The 20,944-nt window shown below is 39.1% G+C and overlaps 1 protein-coding gene across 4 annotated transcripts in view; it reads right to left on the bottom strand.

Annotated features, from left to right (window-relative positions):
- Positions 1-20,944, bottom strand: part of gria4a (glutamate receptor, ionotropic, AMPA 4a) — a 122,909-nt gene that overhangs the window by 46,084 nt on the left and 55,881 nt on the right. For all 4 annotated transcript variants that reach the window (XM_085429885.1, XM_085429887.1, XM_085429888.1 and 1 more), the window contains exons 3-10: positions 16,268-16,507; positions 11,814-11,866; positions 11,422-11,553; positions 9,169-9,222; positions 7,942-8,100; positions 3,361-3,528; positions 2,041-2,145; positions 986-1,096 (exon numbers count right to left, since the gene is read on the bottom strand). In XM_085429885.1, the coding sequence (XP_085286011.1) occupies positions 986-1,096; positions 2,041-2,145; positions 3,361-3,528; positions 7,942-8,100; positions 9,169-9,222; positions 11,422-11,553; positions 11,814-11,866; positions 16,268-16,507 (1,022 nt within the window). The remainder of the gene's footprint in view (positions 1-985; positions 1,097-2,040; positions 2,146-3,360; positions 3,529-7,941; positions 8,101-9,168; positions 9,223-11,421; positions 11,554-11,813; positions 11,867-16,267; positions 16,508-20,944) is intronic.

Here is a 20,944-nt window from a genome sequence, read left to right as displayed (position 1 = left end):
GAAGATGGCTCCATGCTTTTCATCTTGTTTCAGCATAAATCAAGGATCATTAGACCTTCGATTGTTCAATTTTGATGAATCCTTGGGAATTGTAGCTTCAGTTGCTACAGCCAGTGTGCTCTTCTGCTGTTGTAGCTCATCTGCTTCAAGGTTGGACATCCTGTGCATTAATGTTTTTATGCCTGTGAATCCTTTCGAACAGTTACAAGTGATATTGGGCTATACAATCAAACTGAATCGAATTGATGTGCTGCTATTTTGGCTTCAATGAGTGGTTACTGGTGTTACTGTTGCCTTGCAATCAGCTAGAAGTCAGGCAATTTTCCCCTCTGACCTCTGGCATCAAGAGATTATTACCCAAAGAACTGCAACTCACTAGATATTTTCTCTTTTCTGGGCCATTCTTTGTTGGCCCAGGAGGTCGTCAGTTTCTGAAACATCAGCAAGCTGGCGCCAACACCCATGCCTAATTCAAAGTCCCTTAAATCCCCTTTTATCTCCATTCTGACGCTCACTTTAAACTTCAGCAGGTCATCTTGATTATGTCCATATGCCTGAATGTACTGAATCGATTCCATGTAATTGGCCGATTAGGTATTTGCATTATACCACTCGATCAGGGGTGCCGAATAAAGTGACTGGTTAGTGTGTATCCTATCCCCTGTGAAATATTCTAAGTGGGTGTTCTGTATATGAGAAATTCTCTGCCTAGAGTTTTCCTATTCCATCAATTTCCACTTACTAATCTTGCTTGGAAAAAAATGTAAAATAAAAACTTATTTCATATGGTTATCATATTTTTTCTGGTGTGTAATTTTTTTTCAACATAAACTTCAAGTCTCTGCATACGTGCTCAAGTCAAATCAAGATTCTGGTGACATTAGGCTATGTATTTTGGAACGACTGAGTGTCCGCGCTGAAGGAGAGCTTCACCCAAATAGCACCCAAACAATGGAGAAATGAAAACAGTCAGATGGTACATTACCATGATAGTTGTCACGACAACAGTCCGGTTCTCCATAGCCGAGCTGTCATTGGACAGAGCATTTTCATTCTGGACCAACACAAGTTTGTCTATGTCATTCCAGTAACCAATCTGAGGTAAACAGGGGGATATATGGGAGTAGGAGAAGATGAATGAGAGGGAAAAGAGAAAAAACATCCATGAAAATATAGTTTAATGTACTTTCAATCAGTTTTACCCTCGCACAATTTATGCAAAATGTAATTCGACATGCATGCAATACAATCGAGACAGAAAAGGTAAAACAGAATCATTAAAGGAAATGAGAAGGCGAAATAGGAGAAAATGAGACTGAGAGAAAGATAAATCAGATTGAGCAAACTCCAGGAAATTTCCCATTGGAACTGTAGGAGATATTGAGTGTGAGCCAAGAACCTTCAATAAACACACATTGCTGTCGAAGGAACAATTGCGATGCTGGAACATGGTGCTATATCTTTATTATTGGGGCTACATGTATGTGATTTTCCAGTATAGAGAATTTATAAGCTGTTCCAAATGACATCCTGTCCTCTTACTTTCTTCTCTTATTGAGACAGATTATGTTCAAACTTTACTTATTTATGTCACTGCAGATTTTATGTACCCCCAGGTTGCCTGGGAGCTGATCTCCAGTGTGTACTCCAAAAAGCCATTAATATACACAAGCTGTGATGGCTGGTTTGATTGCAGTCATCTAATGGTATTCATAATTGCAAACAGAAGTTATTAATTAAGAATTATGAAAATAATTATGGCGTAAATTATTTTTTTTATGAATGGAGGCTGAATGAAGAATGAAGCACTATACAAATTAACAGGAATTGTTTAAATTAATTGTGATTTATGTATATATCCTGCTGAGGCATCGCATTTGCTCAAATTAAGATAAACAGCATTTTCTTTGCATTTTCCTGTCTTTTTACATGGCTTTTTAGAAACACGGTCTAAAATACTTTGCTCATGGTATTGCTGTGAGTATCTGGACTCAAAAATTTATAGTCCTTGTCTTTTTTTAATGCATGAGGAACTTTTACCTTGCGCGGGCCATTGCTCTTGAGTTCAAACACGTCCATCGTGTAATTCACCCTCCGACCGTAGTGATCAAACTGAATATTCCCAGTCAGGCCCTGAATGCGCACCTGGATGAATTGTAACAGTAGAAACATAAAACTAAAATAGTTCATACAGATGTTTAAGATCGCAGACACTCAGTGAACAGTCAGGAGTACAATAGGAGTGCTTGGGCTTCTTTTTTTGTCTTCATGGTGAAGCCAAGCAAGCGGTGCTTAAACAAATAGTTCAATAACTGCAACGGGATGTTGCAACAGAGACAAAATTGAGTTTCCATTAGCAATAATTTGATGCACAGTTAACATTAAGACTGATACCCGTTATTTATTTCAATTATGTCAAACGAAACGCTTGCATTGTTTCCTATGAACACTTTGTGCCCAAGCTGAAAACCTGAATTGAGTGTGGGAATGTTAGCTGCTGCCACTAAGCAACTATAAACAGAAGAATTAATGAATGCAAATACTTTAACGGTGCTGGGTTTTTGACCCAGTGTTTTTGAGTTTGTTGTTTAATGTTCTCTGTTGATTCTTAGGTTGCCCCTCATTTGTTGTCATTAAGCGTTAGTTTGTCTTTGCTTTTAGAGGCCAAGTCTAATTAAAGTTAATATTGTCTCGTTTTCACTTTAAACATTACACTGAAAGTCTGAGGCAAATACCGCTGATGGGTAAGTACATGAGACATTAATATAAATTGATAAGATATAGAAATACGGCAGTACAAGTATAAACATAGAGACAATTGAAGTCCTGTTGATACAGTATTTTAAAACAACTGGACCAAAGCATTTATTTCCATAATATTTTGTTCTGTCATGTGCTGTTTTTATCATCAAATGGTTGGGACCTCCACAACTTTAACATTATGACCACAAAATTTCTACCGATTCACAACAGACAACAGCCGCAGTCCCTAACAGAGCATCCATGTACTGTATGCCTTATTTTCAAAATAAAAGCACTTGGATTTAACTTTCCAAAATAAAGGCACAAAACCAAGAGTTTATCTGAATGGTTTAATTAGTTTAGTTAGTGTTTAAAACCTTTTCAGTAATTTTTTCTGCTACCATTTTGTTTCAGATTATTTACAACCTATTTACCTCCAGCTTTTCAGGAGAAAGCAAAAAAAAAAATAAAAAATTCTACATCAGCAACAATCCTAGTCTTTCTTCTTTGTTTTGTTCATTTCATTTGTTTTTTGTGTGTTTACATGTGATAATGGATAATTCATTTAGCATTCACTCTATTATAAAATTTGTACACTATCAGTGAAATTGAGCCAACCTGTTTGAGCGCACGCTCCATATCTATTCCTTGGTTCCAAGGAGCAGCTGGATTGGCCAGACAGTCACCTGCATTGCCACGGCGACTGATATCGATTTTTTGACGGCGAAGGGTGCGGAAGGCTTCAGCCATTACAAGGACACCATCATAAGTCAGAGATGAGGTATACTGCGAAAAAGAGAGAGGGGACAAAGGTTACCTCTTTGACAAGCCTAAACTTTGTATAGAACTGTATGTATATCTTAGGTCCTTCATGTTATATAACTGATAACATAAATTGCCTAAAAACTGTTTTATTATCCTTTTGCATTAAAATGTTTAGTGTGAAGTATTTCAGTATATTTGTTGCTTTCCAAGAATGTTTTTCTACAACAGTATTACTACCCACTCACATCTTTTGACCAGGCTTAGACCATCATAACTCTACATAAGGGAACATGGTCATTATGTAAACTGTGACCAGTGCCACAGTCTATCTCACTGCTCTGACTTTTATTTTATTTCTCCAGTAAATATCCATCAACACCACTATAAATGTAACATCACTGTAAATGTGCCAGGATTAGACAGAGTTACAGTTTTTAAATAAAGTCACTGTACGTGACATTGAAGCCATTTAAATGAGTTAAATTATATCATAAACGTGTTTTTCAAATATGCCATAATTCTTTGTCATGCTGATTGCCAAGGTTTACAAACGCTTATTACTGTTTCACTGGGTTGTATTATAAAATAGACTTAATACCTTTAAAATGACTTGCTATTAATTTTAATTCAATGTAAGACACTATCAGTGTCTGTGCTCTGATGAAACCCTGCAAGTGATGGTGGTCTTGACAGATTGCTTGACAAATTCATTATAGGTAAGACACAGCGCTGCAGGGAAGAATACACACACACACACTCAGCAGCAACACCCCCACCCAGGACACACACAGACACGCAGCTCCACACAGATGGAGGCAGTCAAACACTCAGCAGGCTGCCTTCACATCGCGACAGAAAGAAGTGGAGGGATGAAAATGGAAGGATGCAGGCAAGTCGGCTGAGATTCTCTTGCCAATGCTTTCCACGCCTCTGCAGGTAGTTTCTCTCTTATTGACATCCCTTGATTTGTATCCCACAAGGTGTTTTTTGCAAGGCTACGCAACTGTGTCATCCTCCTTTCATCTGTACCCTTTGAAACTAAGGAAAGCCTTTAGGCATGTGACTGACAGATGAAGACTATCCGAATCACAGAGAAAACAAAAAGTGAGCCAAGTAGTTTTCTAACTTTCAGTTTATGTCAGGAGCAGAGTACAAATGTTTTGGGGGCACAAAGAAACAGAATTACCTTTTAAAAACACAAAGTTTCAGAAAATGTTCCCCAGGATCAGATTCAATCTTTAAGTTTTTAAATGTGGCTTGTCAAACAGGATAAAACATTTAGAGAAAAATATCAGGGACCGGCTTTATGATTAATATATAAAGATGAACCAAGTAGTTTTCATTTTTCACACATATTTATAAAAATCTATGCAGCTATGACGCTTTGCAAAAAGTGAAATGATCAAATCCCTCCTTTTGCAAGTGGAAGGACTTGAACATTGTCCAGTATAATCAAATGCAAGAAAAACTAAAATTATTTCTAGTAGCATCAGCTGTTATTTATCTTTAAAGCTAATAAAAATGCCATTTTGCTAACTAACTAAGTTTGTGATGTAAACGACTCCATCCAATTCGAGCCAAAACCATATTTGACCTAAATTTCACTGTCTTTGTGTAGCTCTCTTATGGCTCCCCTGCTGTTTTCAGATCACTCCTGGAAGTATTCTGATGACTTCCACATCTGAATCTTCACCTTTTTTACTGCCACGCAAAGAACAAAAGAACAAAAATCAAACAGAGCAAAATTCTGCTGTTGGGTAGATGTTACAGCTAAAACTTGATCCTGAATAATTTTGGACTTGGTATTTGACCCTGACATTCACAGTCTGATCATCAGGTCAAATTCCTTTTCCACAATTCCCATGACTGTGACAATATGATGACTGAAAATACATGTTTCTGATTATTCTCTGGGTTTGGATGCTGCAGGCTGTTTCACTGAAAGCTGCTGTTTGTTTGCTGTCTTGTAGCCAAAGCCTTCCTTATTTAATTCCATGTATAGTTGTAATTTCCTGTTTTGAGAAGGGTTTTTGGTTTTCCAGATATCCAGGGTTGTTGAATCTGTTATAGATGTGTCCTTGCATGACAGCATTTAACGTGGCGTCATGAATAACACTGGCTGAGCACGAGTTCGTCTTCGTTCAGAGGGAGAACGGTACAGTCTGTGAGTGAAGGCTTTTACTGTTACGTTCTGTTCTAATTTTGTCTCTCCAGCATTTCCTTCTTTTTGAGACTTTGTCTGTTAGCTGTTTGTTATGTCCTGTTTTATTTTGTGAGTTGTTTGTCTCTTTTTGACTTGCTTTTAGTTTTACTGTCTTTTCATTGTCTTGCTTAATCTCAGCTGTGTCTAGTTCCCATTGTGTTTCCTCTCATCCCTGATCATCGCTCTGTATACAGTCCTGTGTCACTTTGGTCGTTTTCAGAGTGTCTGTGTTTTTACGCTTGTGTGCTCTTTTTTTTTTTTTTTTTAAAGTAGGGCTGCTGCCTTCTACCCAATATGAATGTTTAATTTTTTATCTTTTCCACCTGTAAGTTCTGAACCTGGGTGTCTTTCCTGTGAAAATAGCTCAAAAAAAATACGGATAAACTGGATTTGATTAAAAGCAATAACAAGAAAGATGGAAAACGTCAGGATTGTGCAAGAAGTTAATAGACGAACAAAAAGAAAAAAAACATTTAAACACTACATTGAAAAAAATATTAAATGAGTTTCTGAGAGGGAAATAACATCTGAACATTTAATTTCATACCAGCAATAATAACTAAAAGTAGAATTTAAGTGAGCAAATCTAATGTTTACTAAGATTATTATCACGATGATCATTATTAAATCCTTCTTATTAATCATTTTGATTAAATCTGTTAACACAGATGTGGTCAACATTCATAAAGTCAGATCAAGTGTTTGCAGAAATTTGGAAAAATTGTTTGTATCTCCTGAAGTGATCCTAATTATTATTTACAACATTTTAATGAGCTTAATATATTTCTTTGACAATTACTTTTCAATAAAATCTCCAAGCAAAACAAAGAGAAACCAGCAGTTAAGAGATTTTGATTGATGGGCGGCTCAAATTCCAGCCTCAAGTGTAGAAGGGACAATTCTCAGTAGTATTTCCCACCCTGCCCATTATCAGGCCACATTTTTATTTGGCCTAAGGCTACCAGTTGCCCCAAGGTTAACTGAGCTCATTTTTTTTCTTTTTTTTACAGAGCAAAAATTAGCCAAGAGCAATTTGGAGGCATCTGTTGTCACGAGAGGTAACTGGATTTCTGTTACTGTTAAATCATTCAAATCATTGTTTCCAGGTTTGTAACACAGTATATGTACATGGCAGCAAAAGTAAATACATTCTCTGAATGCACTTAAACAAAGATGTTTAGAGGTTTTGAGATTTGAGCACTTACAGGTGTGTTTGCTTCTGTTTTGTGCATCAAAATATGTTCACTGTGTTTATCTGTCACAATCATGCATAATAGGCTTACCTCAATTAACACACTAAATGTTGTGTAAATGTTAAGGGACGATTGATGAAGCTGACATCTACTAATGAGAATTCATTAGGTGAATCTAAAACTGATGATTAGCTCATTAACACTGGGACTGGGTGAAAAATAGCGTGCCAATTAGAAATCGTAAAACCATAAATATATATTTGCATCACTGTTACTAGTTACAAGTAGTTACTGCGTTACTGTGTTTTTTTGAGGATTATTGAATACAAACAATTTCAGCAAGCGGGCAGAGGGCTGACAGCTGATGTATTTTTAATGGGTAGGTGGACATTTTTTCTATAAATATACCCACAGGTCAGTGCTCTGTCAAGGGATTTAATTGTGAATATCTATAAGGAGCTGGAACTATAAAGGTTAAAGAAAGATATCTCAGAAAAGTGAGTAAATAGGTGAGAGAGCCGACACATGACAGCAGAATTTTATTCTAAACAGACACAGAACACCAAAGTCTTTAGTCTACATAATCTGTATGCATCACGTTAACCTTGAGACTTAATCACAGATAAGCCTTTTCACTGCCATATTCTGAGGTCATGCTCTGATTGGCTAAGAAGCTGTAACACATGCACCACATCACACTCTGAATGGTTCAAATACTGCGTATCCCCCTGTGGCTGGATACCTGATTGAAAACCTTCCGTGCAGCTTTTGCGTTGAATTTCAGGTACAAAGAGCAATTTGCACATCAATGGCAGTAATGTGTGTGCGTGCACTTCAAGTAACTGTTTATCTCAATACCATGCATTTTTGAAGTAAGTCTGAATGGAAGTCCTGCATTTTCTTCATTCCATATTTTGCTGTAGAATTTATTTCAGTGCTTCAGATACCACACAAGAATATGTTTCAGGTACCGAGACCTCTGTCTGCCGCAGATTTCCAAAATGCATATTCAATGATAGAGCAACGTGTTTTTATTACCTTAGGTGGGCTTTCAGATCCAGGGTATTCACGCTGATCGAGTTTGTTCCAGCGCTGCATAAGTTTTATGACAATAGGCTTGCTGAAGTCCACTAACTGGAACCCGGTCACATTGGCCCCGCCGTGCATGAACCTTTCCAAAGATATGTCCTTGAAACCCTGGGTAGACCAAAAGCATGACAGAAATAAAGAAATGTGTTTGGAACAATGTAACACAAAAACCACAAAAACCTTCAGACCAGACGATGTAATGCAGTCCATATTTATCTTATGAAATATCCAAGGAAACAACCATTTAATCAGTGTAAAGAAGGTACACTTCACTAACTACACATTTATTGCCTGAGATATCTTAATATAAGAAAAAAGTCTCAGTTTTTCTGATAAAGAAATGTGTTTTATTTTGTTTATGTATTTATTCTAACTGTGGAACCACTGTAAAAGTCAAGCAAAACCCAGAACTTTCTACAGTAGATCATTTAATTGATTAACTACTACTCAAGTACTTCGGTATCGTATGAATGGCCATGGGGGGATGTCTTTATGAGCAGGAAAAGCTGTAAAACATAAAACTTTAGTTAAAAGTCCAAAGTTTAAGCCTTCCTTCACATTTTCCAAAACTGTCCAGTGACCCAGATTGGAGACCTTGTCGGCCCAATTCTGACCCCCTGGCCATATGTTTGAGACCCCTGGTCTAAGGTTCAAAGTCCTCCCACAAACTAAGATCTCCAGATTACATCCCCACAGTGGAAACTTTGCAACATTGAAGAATCACTAAAAGCAATGAAATTCCATCTAACCTGACCTGAGCCGGACCCTTTTACACTGTGCTGGAGAGAACTACTGTTCAAAAGATTTCAGGAATTAAGGTTGAAACAATGCTGATTTTATTGAGCTTGATTCCAGCAGCTTCCCAAAGGTGTGACTTTGTCAAGGAGAGACACATGATAAAATAGTAATTTAGTAAAATACATAATAGGATCTGGTAGAAATAAATAGAAAATAATTAAGATAATGTTTTTTTAATCATTGCAGAAAATCTCCAACTCTGTAACGACAAAGACTTGAAGAAAAATTCTTCAAAGGTCCATCTTGTTTTGTCTAGTATTGCATGTCAACTGTGGATTCTTAAGTAGGCTTTTGGAATAAAATATTACACCAACACTGTAGGAAACGTGTTTCAGAAAACAGCAGGACAACAGTTGAAAGCAACGCCAGCATCCTTACCAGGTTTGCTATGATGTAATGGTAACCTTTGACATGTTTCCCCACACTGACAGCCTGAAAAGAGAGAGGGGGAGAGAAAACGTGGATTTAATTTGGAAACCAGGGGAAAGTAGCATTAGGGAGCACGACAGGGGTGTGACAAGGACAAAAAGGTGATTTCCTCCATCTCTTGCTCCATTACCTTCCTTAACAGTGGTGCTGTGGTTACTTTATTATGCTGATTAAAGGAGGATAAAATGATAAAGACTTTGGTACCATGCTGGCTAAAAACTCTGCAGACTTTTAAAATGTTTTAGTGATGCAGAAAACAGCCAGTACTTTGTCTTTTGGAGACATTCAAATTGAAATGATAAAATTTAATTTGTTTTGTTGAAATAGCTGCTTTTGAGAAATGTAGTTCCACTGAAAGAAAGCATATAATACTTTACCTAAACTTGAAAACAGGTCAAGTCTGACCCAAACACAATATATGGGTTATAAAAGCTGCAGATGATTTCACTCTTTTCATTTTTTTTTTTTTTTTTTTGTTTGCTATTTGATTTCAAATGTGACCTATAAGGTAAAAATATTTCTGCTCAAAACTAAAACCCGTGAGTTTTTGGTCACTGATATTATCCATATAGGGAAATGGAGCGAAAATACAGCAGACTGTGGGAATTCTGACAAAGTGGTCGAATGCATATTGAGATTAACAAGTGGCATAAACCTAATTAACAAACTGTTCACATTTTTCTTTGTCTCTCTCTCACCCACACATATCAGCGGCTTTGTACTGACGCAGACAGATGTACGTACACACACGCGCGTGCACACACAAAGATCGCAGCTGGCAGGGGCAGACAAACAGAGCAGTCTCTGTCTCAGAGCAGGGATGCAAGCCAGTGCCAGCTCTGCAGAGCTGACTAGTGTGTGTGTTTGTGTCTGTATGCCCGTCTCAGTACACATGTGTGCGTTTGTGCGTGCGCCTCCTGTCTGTCTGTTCACTCAGCACAGAAGCCAATTAAGAAACAGTCTGTGTGTCTGAGATGCCGCTACTAGTGTGGGTTTGTGTCCGTGTAGCTGTATGACTATGTGCATTGTAATGCTGTAATTTTAGCTTTTTTTTTTTTTTTACATATATTAAATTTCTGTGTGTTACCAGTAATTGTAGGAGTTTCTGAGAGGTATGTGCATTAGTGAATGTGCTTGTGTGTATGTTTGTGTTAGTGAGTTTATCACATATGCAAAGTGAGGATCACATGTAATGACAGGTGGCAGGACCAATGGGATGTTGCAGCCCTGAGTCACACGCTCTCTCTTTCTCACACACACTCCTGAGACCTGTCAGAGCTCAAGACTTAACCATCAAACAAGACAGACAATCTAATGAACTCAGAGAGCCATAAGGTGTCCGAGCGCATGCCTTGATATTTATTACGTGGGTATATGCTTGAAATCTGTGTGCGATAGGACTCTTTACTGTCATTACTGCAATCACACACTGTTGGGGAAGTCACAGTTTTTCATTCCACATTTACGAACTCCAGGGAAAAACTCAAATCTTGTTTTCTTTCCAGATGTCAGAAAGCATCAGGCGAGCTGCTGCAACCAGCTGAGTGGAGCAGACAGTCGGCAGACACTAGTGGTACGGTGAAAAATCTCCATTATGTGGTACTACAGTCATTAGTAACTTAACTTTAATTCTAATTGTTTTCACTATTTCTCACAGGGTCTCACCTCATTACTTAACACAACCTATTATGTGGTTAAAAGGATCTAAAAACGTATCATTGTGCTTTGGCTGTATCTCATTAAGTGTTAAGTGCAGGTCAGTAATGTCATCTCTGCCCTCACTCAGTGATATTTGGGCAGCCATTAACTCGATCTCATGATCTTGTTTAGCATCCAGATCAGTGTCAGACCTCCATGCACCAGCAGTTGGATAATTCTTTTTTTACATTTTAAAAATTCCTTTTATTACTCGTAACCAGGGACTGTAGAGTATTTATAAATGCTATAAATGTAATGTAGCCATTAATAAATGGCAATAACAACCTCAAACTTACTCTAAAACAGAATTATTTAACATTTAATAGACCTGTTAATTATTCCATGTTTTTCCATCCTGCTAAGTTATCTGCACCACAAATCTCTCCATATTCAACCTCCATACTCAACTAACATGAGTTACATGGTTTGCTGGCTTAAGCACTATTTTGGATTTTAGACTGAAGTATTCACAATCTTGTTGGTTAAATTTCCCAATAACAGTACCTGTTCCAGGATGCTCTGTAGTCTCTCAGGCTCCAGGTCAATGACATATTTTCTCTCCTGCCGTCGATCCAGGTCCTCTAAGAGTCTCCGATACGCCGCCTCATTGAAACTCTCCACACAGATTGCACTCACCTGTACATGTCAAATGCGCGCAGGAACACAAGAGAAGACATCATGGATAGAGTCATGCATGTAAACCTCAAGCAAATGAAAAAGCTATTTGAAGAACTAATCACAGAAATGTGAATACACAGCATGGGAGCACAGTGTGTGCATGTGGATGTTTAAATTAATATACTAGTTGTGCGCTCTGAGAAAGCATGACAATTCTTGTGCATGTGTGTGTGTTTTAGCAGGTTTCCAAGAATTTGCGCATTTGTGTGTGTCCTGACCTGCCATCCGTTCTGCCCCGCTCGCTCCATAATTGCCTGCAGTATTGCATAACCTAAACAACAGAGAGTAAGGGAAGCAAAAAAGAGAATTAATGCTGCACTAGGTACATGATGCAGTTGAAAAATGGATAAATTATGCTTTGCTGTTTTTTCCAGAAAAAAAACTAAATAAATAAAAGTGCTCGTGTTTTCAAAATCTGTTATCCTAATCATAGTTGAGGTAAAACCTTTGCACACTATACCAGAATTAGCAAAACTGTTTCCAGGTGTGCATTACGCTTAAAAACTAGGGGCAAAATGCTTAGCATTTAACGCATCTTCAACTTAATTTTTTATCTTCCAGCCTGCAAAGTGTAACGTCTGAATTGTCTGTCGAATTCTGACACTCAGTGTTGACATGTCATTGAAATTAAATTCTCAATCCTTTTCCCCCTTAAGAGTAAAATAGGATTAAAAAGTAATTCATGTGTAAATACTTAGTATTTATAGTCTGGAATCAAAACTATAAAATGGACTTCTGCTTCTACAATATGAGGCAACACACCTTTGAACAGGCTGTCTTCTTAATGTGTTTCTAATGAATCTGACTTGATCAAACAAGCAGAAGGTGTTAACATGAGTGACAATGGATATAATATTACACCGAACAAGTGTCATGTTGGGTCAAGACAAATGGGAAACATGTAATAATAAGTAATAACACAATGCAACAGCAATATTCTTTCTTAATATTGGCATGCGGCCATGTTTCTATCACAATGAGCGCTGAAACAAACCTTGATGCTAACTCTCTGAGCAAAGCAGATTCAATCAAAATAAAATGATATCACAATTCGCTGAAAGTCACATGGACACAAAGGCAGAGAAACACGAGTACAGCGGGAGTCTTCTAAAACACAAGACGAGAAAGCACACACTCTAGTTTGACCTTTTTAACCACTAGACTGATGCTATATAGAATCATACATGTGTCTAAATGAAAATGTCTGTGCCTAAAACTTAACCTAAAACTCTAAAAAGGTAAAACTTGGTGTAAAAAATAACCCAACTTTTGGAGAAAAATAAACTGACAAAAAAGATTTTGTGAACTTACGAAATCCACTAAACTAAAAGAAAATTTGTTTTTGACATTTTGTTCACATGTGTCATCACAACCTGCCTGGATGAGACTTTGCTGATTTTGTTTATTAAGAATTAGCAGGTGTGCGTGACCTGGAGTCAACCGCCTTCACAAAGTGCTTTGTTTTTACTGCAATAACCAGTTTAAGACTAGCTAATAAAAACTAAACTAAAAATCATCATTTTGCATTGCACCCTGCCTTTCGCCCTGTGACCGCTTTAGCACACCTGCAACCCTGAACTGGTGAGGCAGAAGAAAATGAAAGAGTGGATAAAAACTAAACTCAAATGAGCTTATCTGCTTCAGAAACTAAACTGTATTGAACACAAAAAAAATCGAAATGAAATCAGAATTAAAACTAATTGCAGAATACAAACTGATTATATTGTAAGTTACTCAGGTGTTTTGCAGTATGTGTGCCTTCCTATGTACTGTTTTTACACATATTATCTAATGCTTTCAGAAATGGGTATGCACTAATGTAATCTATTTGAATTTGTCTGTGAATGCATTTGCCTTTGCATGCACATGTGCAGTTCTGTGGACATCCACAGTTCGTGCCTCTGTGAGTGCGTGTTAGCAGCTGTCTCTGGAGCAGAGCAGGGTGCATAAAACAGATCACAGTGTTACTGCCTATTTTCCAGCACATTACAGGCAGCAGGTCTTGATGGGAGCCTGTAATGAAGGGCCCTGCCTTGGCCAAGTCATGGGTGAGTACAGCCCAAATTCTTACGCATCCATCTTTCGCTCCATTTCTCCCTCCCATCCCCCTTTCTCTCAAACATTTCCCCTCCTTCCTGTGCTATATGCTACTGTACATCCCCAGAGGCTTGTGATTTTGTCTGTCTACTTATTCCTCCTTTCTGTAATGCTCCCCCTGCCATCCTCCACTGCCCCCCCATCTACCTCCACTTTCTCCTCTTCCTAGCCCTTGCCCCCGTCACCTTGTTTGTCTCCTCCTCTCATGACTCACAGCTAATTTTCTGTCTTTTTGACTTTGCCACCAGCACGACTGACCTAACCTGTGTTTCCTGTTCCCCCTTTTCCTTCCTCTTTTTTTCCCCTTTTGCTCCCCCAGGTAATAACTTAAAACAACGAAGGCCACAGGATGCTGGCTGAGGCACCTACACACATGCACACACATACCCACTATAGTACGGTCTGGGGACTTTACGTCATGTTTGACCTGTGTTTCACTCCCTGTGGCTGGGGATTAGTCTGTGTGGGAGTGTATGTGTGTGTCTATTTGTGCACACATGTAGGTGTGTGTGAGAGAAATAACGTGCCAAGCATCCCCATGACAGTGGTTAGGGTCTGAGGGCATCAGCTGTGCCTGCTCCACTAACTTGCGTGTGCTGCATTTTGGCATGGTCGAATCAAAAGCAGGTGAACGCCGCGAGAGCTGACGCCAAATCTTTGTCTCTGGCTGAAAAGTGCCAAATCACCACTGTTTCAGCTGCTGTCCTTATAAAGTCTGCTCATTAATAATAATGGATTGGATTTATATAGCGCTTTTCAAGGCACCCAAAGCACTTTACAATACCACTATTCATTTACACTCACATTCATACACTGGTGGAGGCAAGCTACAGTTGTAGCCACAGCTGCCCTGGGGCAGACTGACAGAAGCGAGGCTGCCATATCGCACCATCGGCCCCTCTGGCCAACACCAGTAGGCAGTAGGGTAAAGTGTCTTGCCCAAGGACACAACGACCAGGACAGAGAGCCGAGGGATTGAACCGGCGACCTTCCGGTTACAGATGCGATTCCCAACCCCCTGAGCCACGGTCGCCCATTGCCAGTAATAAAACCTTTGTGTTTCCATGAGAACACAGGGCTAAATATGGGAGTTACTTTATGAAAAAAAAGAAAAAAAAAAGAAAAGAAAGGGTTAAGGCTAAGAGGGGTACGCCCTTACTGCTTTTATAGGAATTAAGAGGGTCAGTAGCAGCTGGGTGCTGCTAATCAAATGTCCTTGATTAACTGATCATCTGCAAGTCTGAGCACCTCTATGAAAGAAAAAGTTTTGACAGTTTGATGTTCTGGAGGATTCAGGAATGTTTTAGCTCAATGCTGCAATCTTCCCAGGAGCTGACGTCCCAGGAAATCCACCATATAGTCAAACAATGCAATGCTCGGCCTTAGAAATGCAAAACACCTCCAAGCAATAGGTCTCAGGGTCTATAGGCCTCAGTAAGTGTGTTAAATGTTAAAGTTTGTCACAGCACAATTAGATGAAGATTGACTGGTAAAAAAGTACAACTTTTTTTGAAAGGCTGCCATGAGAAAGCCTCCCCTTAAAAAACAAAAACAAAACAGGGCTGTATGACTTAGGTTTGCAAAGATGCTTTTGAAAAAAAATGTCAAGGCTTTAGTGCTTGCATTGGAAAGACATGACCAAAGTGGAGATGCCCAGCAAAGTGCCAAGATTGGTGAAAACCAAACACAACATATCAGCACAAACACCTCATGCCAACTGTTAAGCACAAGCATGGAGGGTTGATCATTTGAGGGCTTGTTTTGAAGCCACAGGACTTGGGTCATCCAACAGGACAATGATCCCAAGCTCAGCAGCAAATCTATAACAGATAGGCTGTAAAAGAAAAGAACCAAGGTGCTGCAAAGACCCAGTCGAAGTCTAGCCCTCAATGCTGTGAGACAGTGTGCGGGACCTTAAGCAAATGCACGAAAACCTCAAATTACAACATTATAAAGCAGAGCGAGCTAACCACAGCAGGTCTTTATCCTGTCTCACCCCCCAGTTGGTCACGGCAGATGGCTGCCCCTCCCTGAGCATGGTTCTACTGGAGGTTTCTTCCTGTTAAAAGGGAGTTTTTCCTTCCCATTGTTGCCAAAGTGTGTGCTTATAGTGGGTCATATGATTGTTGGGTTTTTTCTTTGTATAATTGTGAGGTGTTTACCTTTATAATATAAAGTGCCATGAGGCAACTCTTGTTGTGATTTTGTGCTATAAAATAAAACTGAACTGAATTGAATTAAATGTGAAATACTAAAAATCAAAAAGAAAATTATTACTTTAATTTTAAAAAATTTTTTAACACCAAGGATGGATCCAGAAGCTACTGGATCATGTGGTGTATGTAGTATTAACAGAATGGCATTGAGTCCTATGAAAACAATGACACACCTGCCCATTAGCGCTTGGATTTTTTTTCTGTGATTTTTTTCTGACTTTGCTCTTTAAAACTCAGAAGGAATAAAAGTTAAGTAGAAGAAAATTAGAAGTGGTCAGATTTTGTCTTGGTCATAAGACCACTATATATTCGAACTGTTTTTACATGCAACATTAGCACAGTCATTGCTGGGCATTTACCTCTGTCTGTGTCGTAGAGGAAGACAAATCGGCTCCAGTCATAGTGGTCCAACAGGGACAGCAAAGCTCCTCTGATGGACGGCCGAAGCTGCAGCGTGAACTGGCCCTCGCCTTCAGTGGGGAAGCTGGGTGTCACTAGGCTGATGTGCAGGGCCCCACAAAACGATGTCAGCGTGTTTACTGAACGCTTGTCGTAAAGGCCGAAGATAGCGAAGACCCCCCTTGAATACTGAGAACAGACTGTGGACAGAGAAGAGGTGGAAGATGGAGAGGGGTCGGGGGATAAGGTGTCGGACACAAAAGGGATCCAGGTAGAAGAAGGAAAAAAAGTGGGTAAGTCGACAAAAATACTATATGACACTATATTATACTCAGTGACTCAGCTGCTAGAGAAACGGTCCAAAAACAGCAAGAAGGGAGGATGGAGAAGCCCTTAATTAAATTCACATTGTGGAATCGGGTTTCACATGTGAACCAATTTTAATGAGAGACGGCTTCAACTTGTGTCAGCTATGCACTAACTTTACACTCCTAATTAGACCCACAAACTGCATTTTTTCTTTAATTTATTTTTGAGTTGTGTGTGTGACTGATTTTGCAAATGCCTAATGAAACAGAACAGATCTTGAAAATACATCAGTCATTTTCACATTAGACTGCTTTTGCAAAATGACTTTTATTTCACCCAAAACAGGCCCCAACACAATAGCCCTCCCTGCCACTTCTTATGTACTTCCACATGTAGTTATAAATTACAAGCACAAACATTTGCAGGGGCATGGGTTGAAAACCAGACGCCAACCTAAGCTCCCTGACAAGACATTTTCAAATGCTCACACAAAATCGTTCCCAGTTGCCAAAATTCATGTTGCTTCTTATGCCTTTTTTGAGAAAATTAAAATGAAATCCAAGCTCCCAACAGCTTTTAGATCCTTAAGATCCATCTCTGCACACATACAGACATGCAGAGCCAAATAAATAAATAAAAAATCCGAGACCAAGCCACGAGTTCACTTCAAATATAGTCATTTTCTGCTACAGCACTGCAGCTCAGTCGCCAAACATCCGGAAGCTTTCAAACATGACAGAGAGAAGACTAAAAAGCTCTGACATCTTCCGCTATGTCGCTTCTGCAAAATTCTACCCTCTGCTTTGTTTTGTCATTCATCTTTGTAGCTCAACCAAGAAAAAAGCATTTGGTATGTGAATAGAGGAATCCTCCATATTCTCAAAAAAAGAAGAGGACAGAAATTAAGCGAGTGAAGTCTAAGAAAACTGTGTCATCATTTATTTCTTTTTATAGGATTTAATATTTCACTTCGGCTGCCCACTTTCTCTTTTATCCTCTTATTCCCTCCTCCTCTTTCTTTTCTAAGTCCCATTCTTCCTTTCTTTCAAACAGCCATGTTTTTAGACTTCAGCTCTACCCTGCATCATAATTCATTCTCCGCCCCATCATACGTCACACTGGAGTAAACAGTAAGGCACGAAGACTGCAGGGTTTGCTTTTGGCAACTGTCAGGCATTACTCTAAATTCCTTCCTGTCTTTCTCCCTCTATTTATCTTCTTGTGCATCACATCACCTCATACCTTTGCCCCTTTCTTTAGTTTTCCAGGCAGCTGCTCCATCCATCCTCTCTCTTTCAGCTTCCACCATCATCCACTTTCCTTCATCTATAGCTGCCTCCTCTTCCTGTTCCTCCTGCTCTCCCTCCCCCTGGGACTCAGAGTAATTCCATTATCAGCTATAAGCCTCAGTGGGGGTAAACACTGAGGGAGATGCAGCTTTGACGCTTGGGCTTGTGGCAATTAAACAAAGCTGAGGCCCCTACACCCAGGAGGCGATAAGGCAGGGATTTAGTCTCTGATTATGACAGGAGCTAAATGTCTTCAATTCAGAGAACTAGCATACTAGACGTACTTAGCATGCGTCATTCAGCAGTAGCTGAGTCATGGCGTTCTTAAAGTCAATGTTCTTAGTGTCTTCACAAATGAGTTTTACAACTTTTTCCCAGATTTCGGTTGATATTTCAGTGCACATGAGCGTAACATAAGCGATGCTGAAATGAGGTTGTGTTATAAGATAATAAAAAAAGATTGTACTTTTTTAGTGAAGTGCCAGGAAAGTGCAGTACTTGGAGTTTCATCTATTATAAATGCTAAAGAAAATCCATTTGTATGTATAAATCTCAGTACAACTGGCTTGATTTTGGATGAATTTGTGGTAAAAGGATCAACTATTTTGAGTTAAGGAAAAAACCCAGCAGAATGAGAAATAATAGAACTGAAGCACTGAACATGTGAGCTGACATCCTGGGTAGCAGATTGGAGCAGAGCTCCTGTGCCAGCTGATGACTTCTTTTGAAATTTGACTGAAACTTCTGGCTTAGATGCAGCTTATGACATCACTTGTCTTCAAATTTGAATTTTCCCTCTACCTCATGGGCCTCCATCAAAACCTAAAGAAATATTGATAGCCTTAATCCCAAACCAGTCTATTTTTATACAATACCAAGACAGCTGCAACTATACACACAGGCCCAGAGCACATAACTGAAATCCCACTTTTCATTCATCTGAGCTTTCATTCTTAGCTTCTGTTCTCCGTCTATCGCTTCTTCTTTTTTCTATTCGTGCTTCCTGATGTTGGTTTTGCCTTTCTTACACTCACTGTCTTCCTTTCTCTCTTGATTCCCTTTCTGATCTATGCCTCTATTGGCTTTTTTTTTCTGAAACCCTCTCCACCAACACCACCCTGCCGCAAGGCTGGAATGTGCCAGACAGTGGCGTCATTGTAATAAAATGTGTGCTAAGCTTGCTTCATAAAGCTTTAATGAGAGGAAGGGACCAGCGGCATGGTACATCATCACCACAGTTAAAGCACTGGACACAATAGGTCTCCAGGGACATCTCCTACATTTACATCTAGTTGCTCCCCCTTCACTTGTTCACGAGCATCTCCTTTTTTGTTAATGTACAGTCTGTTTTTTGATTCTTAATTACTCGCTCTGTCTGTCAAACATCTCTGTTTCTCTGCGCATACCCTTCCATAAATCTGATGTCCTTCCTTTGTCTGCATTACTCAAGCCTCTACATCCACGGCCGTCCATGTTATTCTCTGATTTGTATCTCTGTGCTTATATAGAAAGCCCTCTCAATCATCTGCATACTCTGCAAAATCACTTTATTTCTTGTTTTCACATTCAAATTTGTCCAATTTGCATAACAGGGAAGAAAGAATGTTGCTGAAACAGTACAATAATTCACAGTCTAACAGAGTCGCTCTCTTTGCTTCTGGTGTTGTTTGCTCTTTAACCATTTTCCCTCTCAAATTCCTCACCATGATGCTGATGTCTTTACGACAGCTTCTTGCTTTTCTTTTGTTAACATAGCAGAGAGAATAGATACCTTCTGTAATTAAATCACGTTGGATGTGCATGAAATTCAAAAACTTAATTTGTTCTTGTTCAGATGACATGATACAATCTAGGAAGAGTGGTTAGTTGCCTGGACTCACGAAATTCACAAGATTACACGAGATGTCAAACCACAGGAAGAGGCAGACAACCATACACACCACGTGTATTGTATGTATTACTATTTACTATGGTTTAACTTGTCAAGGACAAAAACATAAAGAAAATTCTGCATCAAGCATAGCTTTCCTACTTTTGTTGAGTACCACCATGGTTCAATGCCATGGTGGTACGTGCTGTTGCCTCAGAGCAAGAAGGTCCTGGGTTCAAGTCCACAATCTGGCCAAGTTTGCAATGGGTTCTCTCTGCGTACTCTGGTTTCCTCCACAGTTAAAAGTCATGCAGTTATTAGGGTAAGGGTAATTGGTGATTCTAAATTACCCAAAGGTGTTAAAGTGCAAATGGTTGTTTGTCTCTATGTGATAGTCTGGCGACCTGTCCAGGATGTACCCTGCCCCTCTTACCCTATCACTTCCGCAGCCCAGATAAAGATAAGAGGATGGGTGGATTGGAAGTTGCTCTAAATCCGTTGAATTTTTTTGTTGAACATTATGTAATATGAACACAACATGCACTACAGACAGAAGTTACATTTGTTCATTCAACAAGATTATCACTGGTGTAACAAACAAATATTTTACTAGTTCATGTAACAAGACTGACTTTTCACTTGCCAAAGTGTTTAAACAATATAACATGACTTTAAATAAATTTAAGTAGACTAACTTGGTACAAACAACAACAAACATATATTGTGTGCAAACAACACAATCAAGATGGATTAATATAACATGATTTGTTTAGATAGAATATAAGTGGCAAGATGAAATTACGTTCATCCAATGAATTATTTTTTTTGAGTGTACGCATATACAGACCCATACTGTAGATGCTGTAGTTACCTTCACACACAAGCATCCCTCCATCCTCCAAAGCACACATGCAATTCTCAGTCTGTGATCTCCCATTATCTTGAGGCAAAGGCCAAAATAAAGCACACACATGAGCAAATGAGGAGTACAAGCTTGTTTAAAAGCCATAAGGTGCATTTTCCCTGACATTGCCTGGGGCTGCCTACAGGGTAGAGCAGTAGTACCCGAGAATGGGGTGGGGGGGTGGGGAGTGGGGACGTGGTGAATACCAATAATCAACTTTATGTGCAATATAATTATAGACAAATGACCTGCACAATGGCTTACA

The sequence above is a fragment of the Copadichromis virginalis genome, linkage group LG14 (genome assembly GCF_057382275.1).
Source record: "Copadichromis virginalis isolate Kocher_CV1m ecotype Utaka linkage group LG14, C_Virginalis_male_GT1.1, whole genome shotgun sequence".
Taxonomy (NCBI): Eukaryota; Metazoa; Chordata; class Actinopteri; order Cichliformes; family Cichlidae; genus Copadichromis; species Copadichromis virginalis.
The sequence above is the reverse complement of the archived record's forward strand: the minus strand, read 5'-3'. Positions and strand labels throughout refer to the sequence as shown.